The sequence below is a fragment of the Aquila chrysaetos genome, chromosome 20 (genome assembly GCF_900496995.4).
Source record: "Aquila chrysaetos chrysaetos chromosome 20, bAquChr1.4, whole genome shotgun sequence".
Taxonomy (NCBI): Eukaryota; Metazoa; Chordata; class Aves; order Accipitriformes; family Accipitridae; genus Aquila; species Aquila chrysaetos.
The window spans coordinates 24,311,848-24,335,434 of NC_044023.1; the positions used below are offsets into that span (position 1 = coordinate 24,311,848).

General features: G+C 39.4%; 1 protein-coding gene across 8 annotated transcripts in view; it reads right to left on the reverse strand.

The window, feature by feature from the left end:
- Window positions 1-23,587, reverse strand: part of RAD18 (RAD18 E3 ubiquitin protein ligase) — a 67,097-nt gene that overhangs the window by 10,270 nt on the left and 33,240 nt on the right. For 4 of the 8 annotated variants that reach the window (XM_029996246.2, XM_029996244.2, XM_041118784.1 and 1 more), the window contains exons 11-12: window positions 20,347-20,503; window positions 6,602-6,652 (exon numbers count right to left, since the gene is read on the reverse strand). In XM_029996246.2, the coding sequence (XP_029852106.1) occupies window positions 6,602-6,652; window positions 20,347-20,503 (208 nt within the window). Of the gene's footprint in view, window positions 1-1,220; window positions 1,260-1,965; window positions 2,171-3,591; window positions 3,626-6,601; window positions 6,653-20,346; window positions 20,504-23,587 lie in introns of those variants that run through there. The other 4 variants (XM_041118786.1, XM_041118788.1, XM_041118783.1 and 1 more) reach the window with 4 other exon arrangements.

Here is a 23,587-nt window from a genome sequence, read left to right on the forward strand (position 1 = left end):
TCTCAATTTTCATTAAAAGCTTAAAAAAAAGACTATTTATTTTAAATGCAGAATATGAATGTTTAGTGCTTCTTTATTAGATCTGTCATGTAAATGAAAACGTTCAACAAATCACCATTCCCACTGAAAATGGCACAATATCTTGGTTCAGGACTTCATCTGTTCACATGAGGCTCTCACTGTCTGCTTAAGACATAACTGCACCTAGAGAAGCTGTTATGGTCAGACCAACTTCAGCTTAACACCTGAACAGACAAGAAGGCTGCTTTCAGAAACAAAAGCTATAGATTTCAATTGAGACCCAGCCATTCCTTCTCAACGTTACCATTTTTTTCACCTGCTCAGGGAAAATAAAGGGTCAGCACGAGTTTTAAGTTTGTTTTACATAGTCTAATTCTCTTTCAGAGACCTTCAGTCTGAAATTGTATGAAACCTGTAACTCTCCTGCTAAGAACTCTGGCAAACACTAAAAAGAAAATGGTCACAAAATGGGCAGTGGAAGGATCCAGTCCTGCTCGCGTCGCCCCAACACAGCACTGCAGAAACCATCCTGGGTTACAGACAGGAATATTGAACTGAGTTTTCCCACTGCAATTGCCCTACCATGTGCTTGGCATCCGTGCATCATCTGGACATGCCACAGAGGACAGCAGCTCACTGCTCCCACTGGGGAGTGAGGAAGGGGATTACAAAGCAGTGATCTTTCCCACTCCCAGGAATGCACTCCCTGAATGAAGTAAAGTAAAATTATTGAGCCATGCTTTCACTGCTGAGCAAAGAGCAGCCTGTTCACGTTTCTTCCACTGAAGCTTTAGCGTGAATTTTAGCCTTTCCAGAGACACAAGAAACACCACATCCAAACTATGGAAAAGCATAAAATGGAAGATATTTTTTAGGACTGAAAATCACATTTGTCAAAAAATGATACATTTACATAAAGAAAAATATTTCAGCTAACGAAATGATCCTGCTTTTAAGGATCATACTCTAGAACAATATTGGCTTGTCCTTTAGTATGTGAAACTAAGAGTAGTAATAAGGATTTGCATCTAAATACCAAGAAAGTATAAAGAAATGTATTCTCCATGATCACACCTGTATCTAAATGAAGACCCTTTCCCTTGGTCTTGCTCTGCAGAGCGCCTCAGTGAGTTTCATAACTAGACCTGTCACCAACAGAATGGGTATGTACTTACCTTAAAAGTGAGATTCTGTAGGGCAGCATACAGTAATGCTTAGAAATGTTCGGTCCTCATGCCCTAATATCAAATAATGTCATTTGGGATTTCCACATACTAAAAGATGTAAAAGTCTGAATATGGACTATTTAAAAGTATTCTCATCAGCACAAAACGTGCACTTGAGCCTAAGCTACACAGAGACCATCACTACATCTTTCAAGCTTCAGCAAGAAACTTCAAACAGCTAATGAAAAGGCATGTCCAGTACAGGGGTTCAAGTTGGCCATTAGCTACAGCTTTTTGTTCTACTTGGAAAAACCTTACTTCTGATAACACTCACCCACTGGCAAACGTTTAATATAGTCCAGAGGCAAGACAGCAATATAACTCAAAGCCAATAGTTTAAGTATCTGGAAGGCTAAACTATAACACAACATAGGCCAAAGATAAACAACATTCAAACTACCAATTTCATAATGTGTCACTTTACAAAGAGCATCCATCAGCAGTTGCACCTCCCCCCCGTTTTTGTTTTTTTTGTTTGTTTTCAAGAATTTGCAAAATACGAGTACCCTCGAAGAACAAATTACTTAGGACACAGAATGAAGAGAAATCTCATTTAGTTTAAGGCTAGCTTTACTGTTTTATATTCTGCCCATTTCTAGCTTTGATGCCTACATATTTCCACAGCAGAATGGTAATTACCTTACATTCAAAAGTGTATTAAGACACAAAGCCAAAACCTGGAACTTCTATATTACTTGGTTCTCTTGTTTTGTAAATATCTGATTATTAACTCTTATAAAAATAAAGTAAGAGAGATGATATCTTTCTGGTATAACTCAACTTCTATAAAATCTGGGCTGGTTCTGAAATATACCATCTGTCTGTTCTTTGGTATGCTGGCCTGTGCCTTCCCGTGGTAAGTTTGCCAAAGCAAAGCCCTCACTTGACCTACCGTGCTACTCAGCCTCCTGCAGGATACAGTTCTGCAATGAATAGAAAGAGTAACTTTCATGAAAGCTGTAGATCTGCTTTACTTAATATCCTTCTGCACTTATCAACCTGGCCAAACTTTATTACCAGTCAACTAAAACAAATCCACCAAATGACTGAGAAGTTTCCTGGGTGAAGGAAATTATCAAAGAAACAAACGATTTTGCTATGGATACATATTGTAACTGATGTTAACATCCATTACTGCTAGATAGAAACACTCCATTAATGAACTCTATTACTGTTTTCATTATTGGCATTCTCATTTCTTCTTCCACTAGGGAACGTGTTTTTCCAACTCATGCAAGAAGCCACAGGTGCCAAACCCTTAAGCCACAGCATATTGTCTCCTGTACTGCAGAAATCAATTCTGCCAATAGGCATCTCCAGAATGGAGCTCAGGGAGCACAAAAAAAGAAAGATTTGATTGTACCATCACCAAAATTAACTGCAATTCACTATCTGCTAATAAAGAAGCTATAGTCCACCATCTGCAAGTTTGGAGCTGGCAGTCTCCAAAGATATGAAAAATATGACTGGGAAGGTGAAGACTGTTAGCCTTACCATTCACTTTTACAAAATTTCTCAAAAATACTTTTAAACTGGATGTTTTTAACATGTATAGTAGACTAGCTACTACCTACAAAATTAAAGCTAGATGTACTAGATAGAAGCCATATACTCCAGGTATTACATGGACAATTAAAATCTCATCAGAAGATGTTATATATCCTCCTACAGGAAGCACAGAATCATCAAAACCTAAGCTTTCCCCTCAACAAAAGAGGCTGCAATGAATTCTTATAGAAAACACTGAGGAAGTACACAGTTCCCCATGGTAATTAGTTACAGTTCTACCATTATGTGCAAGTTTGTTTTAAAAATATATACCTCTTGTTACCATTCTTCATGCTGGTGCTGTTGCAGAACAATTCACTACATGGCTGTTATCTCTTGATCTGCTCCTGAGCCCTCGCACAAACCAGCAGAGCCCCACAACATCCGTGACTTCCAGCCCCATGCTCCACCACTGCGCCAGAGCAGTCACTCTACATACTCAGAAGCTGAACTGATTGGGTACATTTTCATGCCAATGACTGCATCCTGGTAAAGGTCACTGGCCTTAAAAGCAAAAGCACACCAGCTCATGACACCAACCAGCACTGGACACCCTCACATCTTCGCTCTCATCAGGTGAAGTAATTTTAAACAGGTACAGTTCAAAAAACTGGCAGCAGTTTCAACCAGACATTTTTAGGCTGCTATGAAGTCCCGGTCTGTCATGGATAAAGCAGGCTGCTTGCTAAGTCAGCCACAGGAACACAGACTTTCACATGGTGCTCTGCCGCCAGCCTCATGAACTGCCTCTCCATGCAGCGGATCACTGCAGGAAGGACAAGTTTTCCAAGCCAAGTTCTTTCTCCTAAGGCTAGCCAACAAAACTGCTTCTGGCAGTGTACACCACATGCCATTCTTCCACATAACCAGAAAAATGTGTCTTTGACCTCCACCTGCAAGCACAAGCAGGAATCAAGTCCTTCAACAGACCTTCTCCTGGAAGCCTTCTCTACAGCCAGGGTTTCCAGCCCTCTCGGATAAACACCCCAGTCCTGACAAAGGAAGCACCTGTAATTTCCATTACAGTTTGAGTTGACTATTGCTCTTCCTAAATCTAAACTCCTCCAAAAATGAAGCAGATGTATTAATTCTACAATACTGATGTGGTATTTTGTCCCAAATCATCTAACAAAAATCTGTGTTTCTCAATAGCCTTCTTAGACGAGTGATCTGAATTTCGTCACAGCTGCAGTTCTAGTTTCTTTGCTTGGGGCCCTAAAATTTACAGCTCAGAAATTTTCCACAGTCCTCTTTCTTTCCTTTTTTTGATCCAAACTGATTTTAACAAAAAGCCTTGAGACCTGACCAGGTGGTTTTTTCCCATTCAAACAACTAGTCAAGCAGACAAACAGCACAGATTGAATTATAATTTTAGAAAAATATACACATTTAATATCATAACTCAGGGCAGGTACAGAAGTAAAATGAAGCTAAAACATTTATTTAAAAAAAATGAAAAACATTCTATTCGATAGCCAAGAACAGCAATGCCATCCATTCCCTGCCATGCAAATGTCTGCCGGCCCCACGGAAGGAACCACACTGCTTACCCCTGGAGTACGTCCAGCTACAACCAGCTCTGACCAGGCTAGCAAGGGGCTGCAGCACGATCCTCCTCAGCAGGAGTTAGCACAGACACGGTAAGCAAAGAACCAGGGCCACAGGAAACATGGCAAGAAGCACCTGTCCTGTAATCTAGATGTAGCCTCAAAGTGTTAGCAGACTGCAAGAGATAACGAGCTCAGAAGCATTTGAAGCAACCGATAACAACGGGCATTACCAAGCTCCATAAATTCAGTAAGTTCCCAACTGCAACCAAAAGGACATCAAGAAACCTCTTCTAACTTCTTATGTCCCCATCCTCATCTCCTCACTGCTGTCCAGCTACCACCCCTCCCTACTCTGGTTTCCCACCACATAAGGCAGAAGCAGCTGTGGTGGCAGCAGTAGCAGTAGCAGCTTCATCACGTGCACACTGCCAAGGAGAGAGATGCACATACATGCAGCTGGCAGGGGCAGCTCTCAGTTGTCTTGGCTTCTCCACTCGTCTTTCACTCCTCTCCAAACAGAAAAAGATGCACTCAAAGGGATAGACACCTGTTTTCTCCATTTCTCGCTGTGCATTTTCATGCCTCAAGCAGCTAGTCAAGACAATGCAGGGAGCTGCAAGCTGCTGGTTCCCCTTGCTCACAAGCCCTCCAGCTCTGGTAGCCACAGTTCCACCTTTCCCGCTTTGATCACAATTCAGAGCCACAAATCCTTATGGATTGGCTTTTATTCAGGAGCCCAACTCCTAGCAATCCAACTCCCTGAGAAATAGCCAGCTGAGATAGAATACTTCACAGGTAATTGATAATTACGCAATGAGGTGGTTACCAAGGACGCTAGATGATCCCTGATCTCATGATCCCTGCCCCCTGGTTTATCAGGGTCATGCATAAATCTTGTAGCAGATGTAAAAATATCTGTGAAAGATAGCTGTGGCTGCTTACTCTTTGATACATGGCAGCAGCACCAGATCATGACCAGGGGAACAGGAACTAGCATCTGCAATACGTACAACCAAGTATTGTTTACTTTACTGCCCGTCTCAAGGAGTCACTTGCAGGTACTACAAAGTGCGCTTGCGAGTGTCCTTCCAGTAAACACCGCTCACCTTCCCAAAGCGATGCCTCCCTCTACGAGAAAGGCTTTATGATTACTTTCTGTTTTTCCAGTGGTGCACTCTGCCATTGACCTCTGACACCACTGTAAATCAAGGCCTTATCAGTGCTTCCATTAAAGCTCCTTAGAATCCATTAAGTTATCTGAACACATGTTTTAAGAGAGTTTCAAATGTTCCTTCTGTCATTAATCATGAATTTTAAGACCTGTCACAATCTTGACCACATGTGTATGTAATGGATAATAGAGAAAACTGTCATAAATACTCTTTAAAAAGCAGACTATGAGAATTAAATGCAGTATGGTTGAAATGCAGTATGGTTCTCATCATGCCCCTAAGATCAACTACCAAAGTGGATGTGATATTTGAAGAGAGATCCCAGATCAAGCCAGTTTCAGCTGCAAGGGTAAACTCTACTACTTTTGCAGACTCCACTAGTCTTCGTTTCCTGTTTCTTTGTATCACTACAGAGCTTTTCATTTGGTCTAACACTACACTGTTCCAAATTTCACTATAACTACACACCTTCAGCACCCACATACTCTCCATCTTCATGTATTTCATTTGGTTACTTCAGGAATCCTTGGATGGTTTCTTAGTACTTCCTTGTACAACACCTCGCGCAGCTAGACCCAAATTTTAAATATTACCACTATATATGAGAAGGGAATTTTTGGTTTTAAGAAATAAGATGTTAAGATTTTAAAAACAAGGAAGTGCTCTTCTCTCTGCAAACAGAAGTAAATCAAAACAGATGCTGCAATTCCAGAATGTTCAACTTGACAGAGATGTAGGTGAGACTGACAACAACGTAACTTTAAATACAACAGAAGATCAGATTCTCTTAATTTTCCATAAAAATTAGTTCCCTCATTATTTTTTTCTTTTTCTTTTTTTAAAATATATATTCATACTCAAATATACCTTAGAACAATGACTTTCCATTGGTTATCTGTGGATCCTTGGAGTGCCCAGGTATTATTTTCCAATGATCCAAAAACGCTGACCAAATTTTGTCTCACACAACTGTGGAGATTCTCCAAGAACCTAACTTTTCAGAAGCATTTGCTTCTCCTGCAGAAAACGCATAGGATTCCACCAACTGGAAACAAGGACTTTACCACTCATATATTCTACTTACTTGTCAGAGGATTCTGACCCTTGCAGATCTCTCAAAATGTCTGAACTGGAGCTGAAGGAGAAAATAAAACAGATGTAAATTATTTTAGCAACACCTACAGCAAAGTAGGGCTCTACTTAGCAAAGGCAGTAGAATCCATAGATGAGACATACCCCTCCACACAGCACTGGCAACAAGAAATAATTTCAACCAACAGCACAGTCCAGAAAGTTCTGTGTCTGCATCACACAATTTTCAGAGGTATTACTGGGTCTCACTTTCATTATTTAACGTACAATACAATTCTCTCTGTTCATGTCTGCTTGTTGGTAATGACAATATCTTTATATTCACAGGCACCAGACAATTTATCTGGAGAGGATTTGAAAGATACTTCAGTAGGTAAAGTACAATATTTCAAAGAGTAAAGGTGTTTTCAACCTCAAAAGTCAAGGCTTAGGTGTAAGCTTAGATTTTGACCATAACAAAAAAAATGAATCAACATCAAAGAAAAAACCTTGACACTGAAATTGTTAGTGACAAAAATCCAAACTGCCAAGACTGTCAGCAGATCCAGATAAAAGCCAAGTGAAACGCGCTTTGCCAGCCACCACAGTAACTCATTGCACGAACAGAGGTAGCTCATTTTGAGCTGCGTAAAGCAAGTTTTCCTTATCAAACCTACCTTCCGAGGAAAAGGCACAATCTACAAGAGACAAAAGCATGCTACACAGGGTCATAACAATCTTCAGCTGCTATCTGCCCCTGAAGTAAAATGTTTTTGCTCTGTGGTTTGATCACATATTCTGAAAAGAATACAACTGACCATTGAAAGACGTGTTTCATAAAGCTACTTATATCTTAACTAAAATAATTAATTTAAAAAACTTTAATGCATGCTTTTCTTAGACACAGTTAAAAAAAAGCATCTCAGTGCTCTGGATACTGCAAATTGAGGTGAATGAGAATTGAATCAAGCTAGATACATCGCAGCTTTTTTTTTAAAAAAAACCTGCTTGAAAAGATTATTTAGTTTTTCATCTTCAAACATAATTTTACATTCTAACATGACAAGGAAAATATTTCTTTTCTAAGTCAGTATTTATATACTTACAATACAGAACACAACAGGTCAAACTCAGTAGCACTGCTGGACAGCTGAGAAGCTTCAATGTAAAGGATTTAAGATGGTAACTCAAGATAAATAAATAAATAAGAACCATCCTACATCACGGATTTTGTGGCAATAAGCTACCAACCTGGCTAACAACGGAATCACGCAACTCCTGTCAGTGCTCAGCAAGCCTTCAAGCTGTTGCAGTAATAACAGCCCAAAATGTCATCCCAGACTGCTTTTGTAAGAGCAAGCACATAAATGCATAAAGTCTTTATGGTTATTTTGTTTCTTTTAAACACTTAGGCCTATATAAAATTTAAATGTATCTTTAAAGCTTTTCTAGTAGTGAAGAGTTATACAATGCTCACTGGACTAGAGGCTAAGCACCCATCTGCAAAGCTGAAGAATGGCTCCCACTGCAGAAATTAGGGGTTCGCATCAGCTGCTAAAGGAACCTGTCTACTGGATCTCCTCGAGGCACTAACGCGACACGGTTGCTTACCGTGCCCTCAACAACGATGGAGCAGAATTTTGCTTGCTACATTTGTATGTATTTTACAGTAGTCACAGAGGCTACTTAAATCAGGGTATTGTTAAATTCAGCTATCACTACTGCATCAACATTGGAAGAATCCATGTGTGTGTAGATATATGAACACACGTACATACACACACACGTATTTATTTAACTACACGTATGAGCTCAGTGACATCAGACAGACCACTGCTCAAAGTTAAAAAAATCCAAACAACTAGACAGATGATTTCAGCCTGTATTTTAAATAATAAGAAAATTTTGTCAGATTTCAATAAAATCTGAATTAAGTGACCACAATACTTGGTGAATTATTGATCAATAACTTTTACTGCACGTTCAGGCTCTGTGATATAAACTATTGTAAAGTTCTCAAGCATATGCCAAATTGCAGGGTTGCAGAAATCAACTAACAAGTTGGAAAATGTTGTTTTCTGGAAACTCTCTTTCATAAAGATGCCTGTCAGCTCAAACAGTCTGTACGTTATTGCAGAAATTACATAACAAACTATGTTACACAAACAGTTGGGAGATTTTAGTGTAAACCATGGGACAGCAGTTGGATACCAGTTCTCTTGGATTTACTTTAAAGGTTTTACAACAAAATTAATCCTGTTTGTTAGAAGACAGCAGACATAAATTGTAAAAATACATCCCCCAAGTCATAACTTTATACACAGATATCAGTGCATTTATATGTTTGTTCAAAGCACATATTAAGGAAAACAGCCCAAAACCACTCATTCTCACAGGACAGATTCCAGCACGGCAAAGCAGAGTCCTGATAACACAGACAATTGTTGAAGTTTACAAATGGTATTTCTGCCAAAAAAAGTTTTAACAAACAACATGTCTCATACTAGAGAGGTTGTCTTGGTATAGTAGACCCACGTAGTGATTTTACTGAGCACTTTTCAAAGGTGGAGCCACATTTCCAGTCCTTGAGACAAGGGAAGGTGAAAGCTGCTCACCACCCATTTCAGCCCCAGGAAGCCCCAGCACACCTCCCAGTGCAGGTACCACGGTCCGCTGCCCATCTTTACCATTCCAGTATCATTTTCGCTGGAAGAAGACCACTTTGTGCAAATATATAGTAAACAGCACTCCTTACCAAGACCTACAGATGACTGTCTTTGCATTATCTCTGTTGGAGAGTTACAAATGAAAAAGCAAGAACCATTTTGTATACAGCTTCCATACCCCAAGTGCAGGACAGAAGTCTAACATCTTGGCTCGTTACCTGATTTTTGAGATCAGGAGTCAGAAGTTCACTGAAACACTTAATATTCAATAACATATTGCATCATTAGAGAGAAGATAATAATTCAAACAGGAGAAGGAATTTAAACCCAAATAATGTCACCAGGCAGCTGACAAGGCTCAGGGTGTATTAAGAATGCTTTGGGCATACCCTGATCACTCAGAGAGAGCCCTTTGGGTACAACATCTGGTTTAGGCAGTCAGCAGAAGAGCGCGTTGCTGGGCTGCTCCTGCTCACCATACAGTTTTTCACTGTCATCCCGGGCTCTCCTGACTACACACACGCTTTCGGTGGCTCCCAGTCCCCCTGCCCACTGCACCAGCACAGCCCGCACTACGGGTTCTCCATGCCCATGGCTCAACCCCAGTGCCTCTCATTAGCCTGGATCTCTCCCAGAGACACCAGCCAGCACGTCCTTGCAGCAGGAACACACCGCATCGCTTCCACCACCTGAACACGCCCTACGTTGAGCTAGGATTCAGCTGCAGAGATCTCCACACCCTCAGTGTAATGCATTAGAAAACACCAGCTCCTAGGACACACTGGGAGACTGGGAATCACATGCAAAAGTACTTTTTTTTTTTTTTAAAAAAAAAAGCTTTTCTTAAAAAAATTAATAAAAATGGCATGCAACTTTTATAAGGTGGCAAGATTTTTTTCATCCATTACCACTTTGTCTCCTCCTGTTGCCTGTTTCTCCCCTCTGAAGTAAGATTCATCAGATGTTACTGTGGTGATAACTATAGAACCACCAACAGGATTTCAACGGAGAAAAACACCAGATTAGATCAGAGAAACCTTTAACGCATGCACATTTAGTCATAAAAGGAAAAAGATACCAAAAATATACACAAAGCACTGGTGCCATATGGAGAAAATTATTTTGAAACAAAATCGATTTAAAAGTTTTGCATGCAATTTTAGAAACTCTTCAATGACTCCCCAGTAACTTTCATGAACTGCAAAATAAATCTGTGTAATTACAAACATTACCCAACAGAGCAGTCTTAATATGGAAACAAAGTCACCTGAAATTAAAAGCATTTACAGGGAAAAATGTTTTATCCCTGCACCAATTATCAATAACTGGAAGAGGAACAGGCACAGCCCAAACCCCAGCCCCATGCATGAGTACTCAGGCAACCATTTAAATTTCTTATTTCAGCACCAAATCTAATATGAAATGTTCAAATGAAAAACATGGTAAAACACAATGTAAAAACAATGGTGGATGGGGAAAGTTTTGAAGTCCAGCATTTTTTTTACTCTCAAAATTATAAGTCCGTCAAAAACTCATTTTCAGTACACAAACTGGATGCCCAAGGAATGAGCTATTGTCATATTTCTAAAACCTACTCCAGTGTTCCAGTTACATTTAAAAAAACAAGGCAGGGGGGGACACAGGGGGCTATTTGTGTGCTTTTAGTCCACTAAAATAGAAAAAGACCAGGTTTGATGCCTGAACACCATGTACTTCCTTGCCTTGAAAAATGTAGCATTATTATCATTTATCATCAACTGTGTTTGTCACAAGGAAAACAATAAAAGTGAAAAAACTTGGCTAACACTCAGAACAATAAAGCAAGTTCATAATTTGCATGTGTAATTCACAGTCTATGCCTACCAAATTATTTTAAAACCGAGCACAAAATGTCCTAGAGTGAGTTACCACCTTAGCCTTATACGCATAGATGTGAATGGGCTATCAACTCAAGAGTAATCAGAGTTCCCCAGCGAACAAAATCAACTCTTATGCCATAATTGCATTGAGAGACTGAGCATATATATACGTAACTGTACAAAACCAAACTGTGGGGTTATGAACTTTCCAGCTGTAGCTAAAAAGCCCTTTGTTTCAGAATTTCTTCAAACAATCCATTGTTCCAAGCCAGTCACTCAATGAAACAGTTCTCTCTTAAACATCAATTTATTTTACAAAGACCGAACAATTGCTTGATTTTGAGTTGAAGTAATTATATACCTTTCTTCCACATGCAGGGGAAAAGAATTCTTTGCAAATTAAAAAAAAAAAAACCCTTAAATATGCCAGACAGTTGAAAAACAATTATCAAAAACCAGTTTCAACTACGCAAAAGAAATTTTGACCACTGTCCTAGTTTCAGCTGGAATAGAGTTAACTGTCTTCCTAGTAGCTGGTACGGTGCTATGTTTTGAGTTCAGTATGTGAAGAATGTTGATAACACCGATGTTTTCAGTTGCTGCTAGTAGTGTTTAGACTAATGTCAAGGATTTTTCAGCTTCTCATGCCCAGCCAGCGAGAAAGCTGGAGGGGCACAAGAAGTTGGCACAGGACACAGCCAGGGCACCTGACCCAAACTGGCCAACAGGGTATTCCATACCATGGGACGTCCCATCCAGTATAGGAACTGGGAAGTGGGGGCGGGGAATCGCCGCTCGGGGACTAGCTGGGTGCCGGTCGGTGGGTGGTGAGCAATTACACTGCGCATCATTTGTACATTCCAATCCTTTCATTATTGCTGTTGTCATTTTATTAGTGTTATCATTATCATTATTCGTTTCTTCTTTTCTGTTCTATTAAACTGTTCTTATCTCAACCCGTGGATTTGCTTCTTTTCCCGATTTTCTCCCCCATCCCATTGGGTGGGGGGGGGGAGTGAGTGAGCGGCTGCGTGGTGCTTAGTTGCTGGCTGGGGTTAAACCACGACAACCACCAATTGAATTAATACCTTAAAATAATTCTTTTTTTTTTCCCTGAAGAAAACTCCTAAGCTCTTCTTATCACTGAATGATTAGCCCTTAAACCAAAGAAAATGAATTAAATAAAAAAGAAATGGCTACCTCATTATGTATGTTGTTTCTATAAATTTTAGCCTAGGGGGACCAAAGAGATCACAGAATTTAGAATGGTTTTGTTCATTTCTTCAGTATTTTCTACCTTTTCAATACCCCATAGATATCTACCTATACTGAGGTCAGACAAAGCAAAACATCTTTTGACGTTATTCAGACTCCAAATCCAAGACAATTTACCACAAGAGGTTTTCTGTCCTCTTGTTTTTTAAAGGTCATTATTCTATCCTAAAATTTTACATATCAGCTCCAGATGAGTAAATTTTTATAGCAAAACCATTAAAGTTCTGAAACTTAACTGCTCAAGATGCAATAGGCTGACAGACAAGGTGACAGGGTGTGAAGAGGTTTCATTTCCTGGACTTATTCATGTCTCCACAGTGAGAAAAGTGCAGCTCCAGTGACTCGGGCAATTCCCCAACTCTGCCTCACTTTTCTGCAGGATTAGTTTCTTCTGAGCACTTATAGACAATCAACTAAGAGTAAACTATTCCTTTCTTGACCGTCATTTAGATCTGACTGCCACCCCTCCCCCCCCCCCCTTTTTTTTTAACATAAACATATCACCTTAAAATAGAGAGAAAAAAGCTGACGTAAGTGTGAATAACATGTCTCTTTCTAAAAATGAAAGGCGCAAATGTCTCTTTGAATTTGTTTATTTTAAGGCAGATTAAGTTCCTTCTTGGCTTCATGGTGAACAGCCAGTGTCCTTTAATCAGTCCATCTAGTTATGCATTATGTACTTAGCTCTGGCACGTACATTGTGCGGTTTTTTCCTCAATGCCGGCATAAGAACTAAACTACAGCCTGTCTCATTTTACCAATGTCATTTGAAGGTGAATGCCCAGTCGCATGGAGTGAGGGAAAAGGGTTTTTCTCCACCTTGCAATCCTGCTTCCACTTTGACCTGCCTGTGATAAATAGTATGAGCTTGCTGCTGGAGTGGCCGTAAATCCTGTGTAACGTCCAAGATTAACTATTTACTACAAAGTCTTCCCTGGCTTCCCAGTACCTCCCCTTCAAACCACACACGGCTGGCACCACTGAGCATGGCTTTTTCTTCCTGTCTTTGGAGGACAGCAGGTTTTCCAGCCTTGGACCTTCCCCAGGACTCCCCATGGAGGGGCTCTCGTCTATACTAAATATTACATAGGTTCCACTGTTTCACTGTTTTTCTTAACTCTTTCCAGGCTTTCTTGGCTTTCAGTGGCCTCCTCTGCAGCTCGAGAGCACACCTTTGAGGCTCTGCCTTTAGAAGAGGAAAAGATCTGCTGCATCTATCTTAGCTGCTTTCCTTAGGAGTCTGGCCAGGAGATGTCCCATTTGGGACATCTAGGCTAAAGCACTGGAGAGCCCTGGTGTACTCACTTCTGTTTTCAGGGCTCAAAGATGTCCAAACCCCATGGCTCTAGACTAGGGACTGATGTCCTTCTGGATACATGCCATATATAATCACTTTCCTCCATACACATCTGAGGTCATCCGCTGTTACTGTTTGAAATTACTTCTCCGGGACTGTCTCCACCATGCCTCACAGTTCTTGGCCATTTGTTAACAGCTCACAGTTTTTGGAAGCAAGCTATGAATCAACAACATAGCAGAGAATTATCATCATCCTTCCACAATGAACCCATATTTGAGGCCAAAAATCAAAGATTAAACACTCCTATCTAACATTGTAATATACATCATCTCTGAGCCAAAGTGGTTCAAGATTTATTAAGTTAAAAATGTACTAAAGAACTGAAAAAGGCAGTTATTCCCCTGATCAACACATTTTCATATACTTCTCTCATTTGACAGTGATGGCCAGCCTAGGGATCAGGACAATGCTTTCTTTAAACTCAGACTGAAGCAACTGCCAGGGAACAGCTTACACAGCTTTTTCAACCGTTCCATCCCATCAACGGTCTCTTTGACAAACTGATGTCTACCAAGAGGTTTTCAGAGCATTTCTGCCATCCAGTGAACTCCAGACTAACTGAAGCACAGCTCCGTATTTCTACCTCTTCTTCCGCTGATGAACTAAAGCCCAAATTCTGCAAAGCACATAAATAAAAGAATAAGTGACCAGCTCAATCCAGATCTTAGATCCTGATCAGTAGCCTTAATGCCAAAAGGCCCCACTTATTGCAAATGAGGCCCCTTACTTGGGCATGAATTTCACCTGGCAGACGCTGCAGTCGGTCCGTGTATTCCAACGGCAGAGATTTATACAAGCTGTGGATATAGCACTTTTCCACCAAGATTTCAAAATTAAGTCACTGTGTTTCAGTATACACCTTAATATCTCAGACAAGGCCAACAATATGTATTGTCTACTGTTGCAAGTCTTTTACTCTAGCCATCAAGAACTGACATTTTTCTTCTAACACAAAGTTTTAAAGAGAAATAATTTGTTTAAAAAACTGAATATTATCCCCACTATATAAAATACTTTAAATAGAATATTTCCTCTACATACTTCATTAACTGGCTTATCATTGTCCCACCTAGTTTCTTTCCTAATCTTCCTATCATTTAAGTAGTTGCATAAAATTTGGCTTCAGTCCCAGAAAGTAAAAGAATGCAACGGGACTATTTATATGGAGCACTAAAGTTCTATGAAAGCTTTATGTATGACTTCATGGCTTCGAAAAATTATCCTTTAAAAGTCATGGCTTTGTTTTGGTGTTTACCTCTTAGGGACATTTTGCTCTCTTGCTGGGATCATCAATGTATGAAGAGACTAAACATGTTTGGGTCAATGCTATAACCCCCATGCATGGCCTGCATCTTTTTTCCAGCAGGTGTACAAATTTTCATTTTCTCAATTAAAGCATCAACTTTTGAATAATATCAGTACATCCGTGATTACTGTACAATGTATGAATTTCTAGTATTGACGAGCTGCCCCTTTAGCAAATATTGTTATGAGATTGACAAGAGACAGAAGGTCTTATGAAGGAGAAAACATAAAAATCACTAATTTACTTGCAGCTTCTTTTTACAGAGCAAATATTTCAACTCTCCGACTTCAGGATTGTTTTGTTATATTCTATATGCTGCTCAAAATCCTAATTTTTCTTTTAATCCGTCATAACATCAGCCCTCCATTTTGAAGTGCTCTCTTCATAAAAACACAGCATGCAGATTTGGACTTCCAAATATATTTCAAGTTTTGACATTTCAATGTGAAAAACATTTACCCTTGTCAAAGGATATCCTCTTATTATCAGAAATAAAATACAAGCCTCAGAAAATCATTACTTGGTACAATAGCACAATGCTACTTAAACCCTAAAAATCTAAATCATTCTTTTTTGATTTGTGCTATATTTATTTCACTACAACTAACAAAACATTAACCCCATGGTAACCATAGAGCGACAAAATATATCTCTTTCTTTCATGCAGTTTATATGACTACACCTACTTTTTACAGTCCCTGAAAATCTCGCCATAATTCAGGTCCATTTTGATTATACCAGAAATGTGTAAGCAGCGTACTGGGAGTACGAGCCACAGTTCGACATACAGAACTCTGCAGTCCAAAGCTAGTGTGTAGACATGGCAGAACCTGACATTTCTCAAAGGACCAAACAAAGACCTGGGTATTGCACTGGGACATCAGACCTGCTGTTTTTTCAGAGTAGCTATCAGGAACAGAAATAGTAAAGACAAAAAGCACATTTCATTCTTTTTCATAAGCATTCCCCCACATCAGTATTTGGAGAGGGGTGATCTCTGTAACCTTTGTTTCCCAGAAAACACAGGAAAATGCACTGGAGTGTTCTTCAGAAAGGTACAGTTTAGCATGAGGAACACTGTGGTCAAATGAGAGGGGCCTTCCATGCATCACAAGGCATCATTTGTCACTTTAGCTAAGCTTTCACTGTATTATTATTGCTGATTTCACTTCTTTTTGAACAGAGTATAAAAACAGGGGTTTTGATGTAAAGGATGCAAATCTATAGCGTGTAATGCCCCAAGGCACACTCCAGATCCCAACTGCCAATCAGTTGAGTTTTATACACAATATAATGGAGAGGGGGAGGGTGGTGGTGGTGTGGTGTCAAAAAAAAAAAAAAAAAAAAAAAAAAAAGGCCAGGAAAAAAACCCCACCCCAGCCCCCCACACACAAAAAAACCACCACTTCGTTGAACTTCTTGACCAGCGCAGTAGCTAGCTTTTAAGGTTAAGCAAACTGCCCTACGTTTAAAGAAAAATAAATAAAAAACACACCACACATACAAACCAGGGCATACGCACAAAGTAGGAAAGTGAAGAGAAAATCCCAGAGAGATTCTGAAAAAACAATTCTGTGCAGACTCCAGTAATTCTGTTCCTGTTCCACAGGAGTTGAATTTAAGAGTAAACCACAGGGAGTTACTAAGCATGGTTTTTTTTAAAGACGGTCCAAATATCTGTGATGCATACCCACTGGTCTGTACAGCTGAAAGTTCTACGTTTGATTCAAGAAGTCTGTGGAAATATTTCATCTGGAGAGAGTGAATGCATAAAAAGAAGGAATAAACAACTCCGCTTTGAGCCAGACATAGCACAAACAAATGCACACTGTCCAACAAAATCTGCCAACTTGGTTCATGAAAGCACATTCAGATCATTAGTAACTGCCACATGCTAATATCCTTTATCAAACTTTCTTACAGTCTCTCAGACACACTTTCATCCAGACTTGAAAGCTGATATACACAAGCCTGCAGACAGAAAAAGGTAGAGAATAAAGGTTTAACTTTGATGTCAAAGGCCATAGTGAGAATCATTCATAACGTCATTCACACACCAAATTGGCAGTGAAACAGAGATTTAATGATAACTTGGATGAGCTAATACAAGCCCTTTCTACCTCCCAAGAACTCACTCTGTAAGATTAAAATTCCAAATTTTCCAAGGTCTTTAATGCCAAAAGGTTAATTTGCAATCAAAAAAAATAAGTAAAATAGGGAAGAACAGGAACACCTTGTTTAAATTCTGGATGAAAAGCCAAGCTGAAGGGATTTATTTTGTGGAACTAAAATAACAATCAGAGCTCTAGGGCAACTGCAACAGCAGGCACAGTGAGGATGAAGCAGCTCCATCTATCATCGGCACACCTGTCAAACCTGACATCTTGTACAAATCTGCGAGAGTCAGCCTTGCATTAGCCCTGGGCGAGAGCTTCTGCCTGGGTTCCTGCATGCCACCGCTACACAAACCAAATGTCAGGATCCTGCTGCCACGTGCTTCCCCAGAACTGCCCATCAGCAGCAGAGCAGCCATGGCCCAAGCTGCAAACTGGAAAGCTGAGGCTTCAGGCACATAAAACCACTCTGGAACAAAGCCACAGGGCCAGTTTCTTCCCTTTTAAGCGAGCGCTGAAGAGTTGTTCTCCCTGGCCCATTTCATCTTTTAGTACAGATCCTGAGTGGAACAGCTTCAGGAAGAGACAGTCACAACCCAGAACAGTGCAAGCCTGCAAGAGCGTTTCAGGAGGTGCATCTCCCCCTCCAGTTTAGGGCTTAGCTCTTGGTCCAATTCTAAGAGGGCTTCAGTGCTTAAAACCAGGAGGGCTCTGGCTGTGAATCACAAGGCAATGCTGCTAAGCCAGGCACCTGCATGCTGCCAAGGGCAGAATGCAAAGGTGCTCTGACCTGTGGTGTCCACTGCTAAGTCCTTACAACTCACCGCTCAGCATGCTGCTTCACGCAAAGCCAATTCTGACACACTTAATTCGTCTAAGATTTCAGAGGAGAGGCTGAGAGAGCTGGGACTGTTTAGCCTTCAGAAGAGAAGGCTCAAGGGGATCTTACCAATGCGTAGCAATACCTGATGGGAGGGAGCAAAGACGACAGTCTATTCTCAGTGGTATCCAGTGACAGAAGAAGAGGCAACGGGTACAAACTGAAACACAGGAAATTCCCTCGAAACATAAGAAAAAGCCTTTGTACTGTGGGGGTGGTCAAACGCTGCAGCAGGTTGCCCAGAGGGTATGGAGTCTCCATCCTGGGAGATACTAAAACCCGACTGGGCAAGGTTCTGACCAGCGTGCTCCAGCTGACCTGCTCTGCACAGGATTGGACTAGACGATCTCCAGAGGGTCACCCAGCCTCTGTGATTCAGTGTGTCCTACTGAGATCTGTGGATTCTGCTCTGAAGACCACAGACCTGAAAATAAGGTACTCAAATATCAGGTATTACAATGTGCAAGTCTCTTCATAAGTCCAGAGCACTGGGCCCTACTTTAAAAGTAAAGAAATTACTGAGATAAGAGTTACCTGCATCACAGGGAAGGATAAACTATCATCATTTGCATGACATCCTGAGAGATTTAGATAAAACTAGTACATCAGTAATCTTAATAAGTCTGTTGCACATTAAACAGCAAATACAATGATATGCCATGTTTATCAATTTTACAGTAACAATTCAGGTAGAAAGACACATACAGTAAAGAGGGGAAAGGCCACCAGGAGGGGAACAACTTTACTTGTATATAACGCAAGTTTGAAGCCAAACTAAAACATACTGATATTTTGAAACAGCAACAAAGACCCTTTCTGCCTCCACATAAGTGATCTCCCCAGCCAGCATACTGCTGTTTACTGACAAATGTTTACTCTATGCTCCCATTTAGTTCAAGTAAATGGAAACAGGCAGCAAAATCTTATCATATAAAACAAAGATATTTAACATTTGATGCTCTCTAATCCCCCGAGTTGATCTCCTCTTTCCTATGTCTTCCTAGGCTTTCATTCACCATTTAGTATTTACTTCTGTGAAAAGCAACATCTTTAATCCCCATGCTGACTTTTAAAAACTCTTTGTGAACCAAAATGAATTTATAAAAATTTGTTTGTTAAACTTTTCAACAACTAAATTGTTCTTTTAATAAACCATGATGAAGCCAAGCACTATATTATTCTTAATATTTGCAGAACAAGGAGGAAGAGGCACATACTACGGGTGTAATGGGTGGGAAATTAAGAAATGTTACTCCTAGCTCAGCTGCTGACCTTCAGCTACTTCCTCTGATTATCTCCCACTTCTAAACATAGGAAACCCTTTTCTTCCTAGTAATGCAGACCTGCAAAGGGTGCCTTCTCCTCTCATTTCTGTTATCAACAGGATAACAAGATTATTTTCAAGATTAGCTCTCTTGCTTTTAGAGACATATCAGAAAAGTTATTCTGTATTTGTTTTCAATGACTTTTACACTTTTCCTCCATAAAGTGGGGCCACAGCAACCAGTATTGCACTAGGATGTTTATCTAAGTATTCATCATCGTCATCTTTGACAACTGATCAGTAGTAGAGAGCAAATTATGATCCATGAAGTATCTTAAACAGATACAAACACTACCTTCAAAAACTAGATAGATCTTATCAGCAGTAACAGCTGAGTCTCCTTCCAATAAAATTATCATCAAACTATCAAAAGCATAAAATCTTACATTATTTATAAAGCATTCCTTGATCCTTCATTTTCTGAAACCAAATAAGGCAACTTCAGGAAGCAAAACTAAATGTGTGAAGAAAGAAAAGTGAATGGCTGCCAGGACTACAAGGTTCAGTGACATTCTACCACTGACTGCAAATAACAGGTCATTTAAATTTTATTTCTTACAGCAATACTCAAAGAGCTATTAAAAGACTTAGGCTATATCAATTTTTGGACCTCTCTAAATAAAACTTCAAACAGAAGGGAAGATAATGCGGTGGAAGAGAAACACCAAATGTTCTCCTGGTTCCACAGACATTCCACTCACTGTTTCTGTATCAAAAGGAACATTTACACTATCACCCCTCTATCAAGTCATTACAAAAATATTAAGTGAATTCTGAATGTATTTCAGCTCCATCCCTCAAGCAACTGAACAGCCAGAAACATGGAGGAGAATGAATCAGTAACCAGTAACCACAAGCTTAGGAACCCATCCTATGAAGTAGGATACATATATTGCTTGAGGTTACTGGCAAAGTTTTTCTATGTTTGGTCTAATCTGGTACAAACCAGGGAGAAGAGACTTGTCTTCACTAACCTGCTTGTTGATTCAGATGACAGTGAGAATGCAGGAGAGACTGATCTCTGGCCTTCCTCCAAGGAAGGAGATTCACTTCTTTTGCCATCAGGAGTTTCTGTTTTGAGTATCTGGGCTTTTCCAAGGACGACAGCTGTCTGATGCTCTTCCTTATGTTCTACCAAGAAGAAAGGAAGAGATTAGCAAGAATGACAAAGCAAAATATTATTGGGTTTTTGCAGCCTGGGGATAGATTTTAAGAAAAAACAAAGTTATAAATATTTAAATACCAACACCTCACTCCCACTTACTTGCTTCCCAAAACTTTCAGTTTTAAAGGTTTAATTTCTTTTCTTGCATAGTGAAAAAAAAACAACCCACCCTCTACGAGCCAGAGACTGAAACAGAAACATTTCATTGTTATGAGTTTCAAACACAAACAAGGAGACAAATAAAGGCTAAGGATATTTGTCACATTTCATAAGCTGAAACTTTATTTCAGAAATTAGCAAACACTTAATGAGACAGCGCTGTTTGCTGCTTCTTGCTACCAATTCACTTCAACCACAGCATGAGACAGCTTGATAGCTTTAAAGTTTTACAGAACAAGTTAATAGGCTTGTTTTCGAGAAAGGAAGCATTACGATTTATTTCCTTATGTATCTAAGAAAGACAATGTCAATGTAGATAACTGACATTTCCATTTTTAATAGGAAAAATAACTTCTAGACAATATGTATCAGACACAAATTGTAAAATCATTCCATTATTTTTGTGTCAAGTGTTTTTATCTATAAAAAGATTAACAGTTCTCTGAAAAGATACCTTCTACCTCTCCAAAGAGGAAAGAAAAAATAGACTAGGAAGTATGGTATGTAAAGATAAACTACTCATATGCCACGCCCACAAATATTTTCAAATTAGTTACTTAAGTAGAAAGTTGCACCGGACATTAAAGCCATACTGAGACTCATCTCATTAATAATCCTTACTATGGCTGTTCACGGAAGTGTTCTGTCCACCCTCATGAACCAAGCTATATTCCTGCTCAAACCACTTTGGCTTTTCTACCACTCCAGAAATGATTCTGACAGAAATGGCCAAGCAGAGCTGTAATTAGAGTGCGGAGGACCTATACAATCTTTGAATTCAGCTACAGCTTGCCCTTTCCCTTTCGCTAAAATGCATAATTAAGTATCAGGAGCATATTTTTTTCTGTTGAAAACAACCAGCAGATTACAGTGAGTCAGTTGTCCAACTAATGAAACATAACTCTGAAATTAACAGGTTAAAAATAGCAGAGGCCTTGTGCAATAATGCAACCCAGAAGAGGGTTCACAAATATTTATCAAATTTTTATGGTGCGTCCCCTTAGGCAAAGCAAAACCCTATGTTTAAACATTATAAAATATAAAAACTGGAAATCAAAAATTTTAGGTTTAAAGATGCAAAAACAAGATGATGTAAATCAGGAATGGATGATTAAAACATCACCAAAACCAGCGAGATTTTCAGAGAGTTTTAAATTACATCAACCAATACTACAGCAGAGGGCAATGGGAGATATGAAGGGTTTGAAAACCAAAAAATACCCACACACAAAAAAAGCCACCACCAACAAAAAAAGTATGTTTTAATTCTGTACAATTCCACTACTTCCATGAGAATCTGAATAAAGTGGGTAAGGAATGCATACAAAGCCGTTGCTCTTCTCAGCAGTTATGCTTTCAAATGGCAAGTCATTAGAACCACTGCTGGTTTTCTTCCTTTCATGTATTACAATTTCCAGTTTAATAAAAAGGTAATTGCTGTTAATAAGGAATACTGAGGAAACAGGCTTTAGGCATCTGTTCCTTCACCCGTTAATCATCTTCTTGTAAACCATTTAAAAACCAAAACAAAACAGTCAACCAGGTGCAGATGTTTGGCACAAAACTAGAAACTGAAATTTCAAAGATTATTGAAAGCTCAGTGCACAAAAAGCATAATGAAAATTTTGTAGATTTGTCAGAACCAGACAAGGTGGTATCATGTACTTAAGTCAACATGATACAGGATGATACACCTGATATAAGTTATTTTCTACCTGAGCACTCTTCTGGAAAAACTATATGGCTTTACTTCAGCTTCTCAAAGTCTGTGGTTCAGTACACAAAGAAAAAGCTTACACAGAAGATAGAAATGGTAATTCATAGTAGCCAATCTCTCCACAGACCATAGCTAGAAATTAATATTTTAAAGTCTGTGATCCCATTATCTAATAACACATGCTTCTGCCTCTGCTATAGAAGAGGAACATTACTGTTAATTATGTCAAACCAGATACACTTTATCCTTGCGATTCCTTAAGTTTTACCCTTCACTTGGAAAGGATTATGCATTGCATCAAGGCCTGCATGAAACAATAAGGATAAAATCCATACTATTATATTGGTATTTTCATTTATTTTTATTCGAGAGCCCTGCTAGAGAAGATGGCGCAGGAGACAGCCAAAGATTAGTTCAGCTCAACTCAAGAGAGCAGGGATTTGTGAGAGTTGACACAAACTAAACTGCCATATTTTCCCAAGGATACAGACAACAGTGCATCCAATTCTGGTCAATGGAATTCTCTCCAAAATTCAGTATCTTGAATAGATTATAACTCCACAAGTTATATTAGGTTAAGGAATGCTCTTCTAAATCACACATTCAAAGATATATGTACACTGCCAAAGCAACCAGTAACATAAAACAAACGAGACTGAACAAGCCTATAGGGAACAAGTTAAAAGCACACATGGGTAATTTTTTGATGTTGTGGGTTGTGAGGATAACAAATATGCTAGATGTTGTTCTTAACTCATAAATGACTGAGTAACTACAGTTATGCATTCCCACTTTTCACTGTGTTGAAATATATAAACACAAAGTGAAGCGAGTTAAAAAAAGAGAGGCAACATACTGTATAAACAGTCTAAAAGAAGCTGAAGTATTTTATTGCTTCAACCTCAGGACAAATAAATACTTGTTCCAATCCACACAAATACGTTTGCAGTTCCCAATCACTGACTCCCTATCGTATTAATGATGATACAGAAAAGCTGAAACCCAGCAAGCAATACCCATGACCACCTTAATTTCAAAGATGCAGATTGTCACATGCCCACTCTCAGCAACTGCAGTAGATTTGGATTGGAACCTAAGACCCCATTTCAACCAGCTTATTAAAATATGTACCTAAATGAAGCACATTTATATACAATCCCACTAAAATCAAACA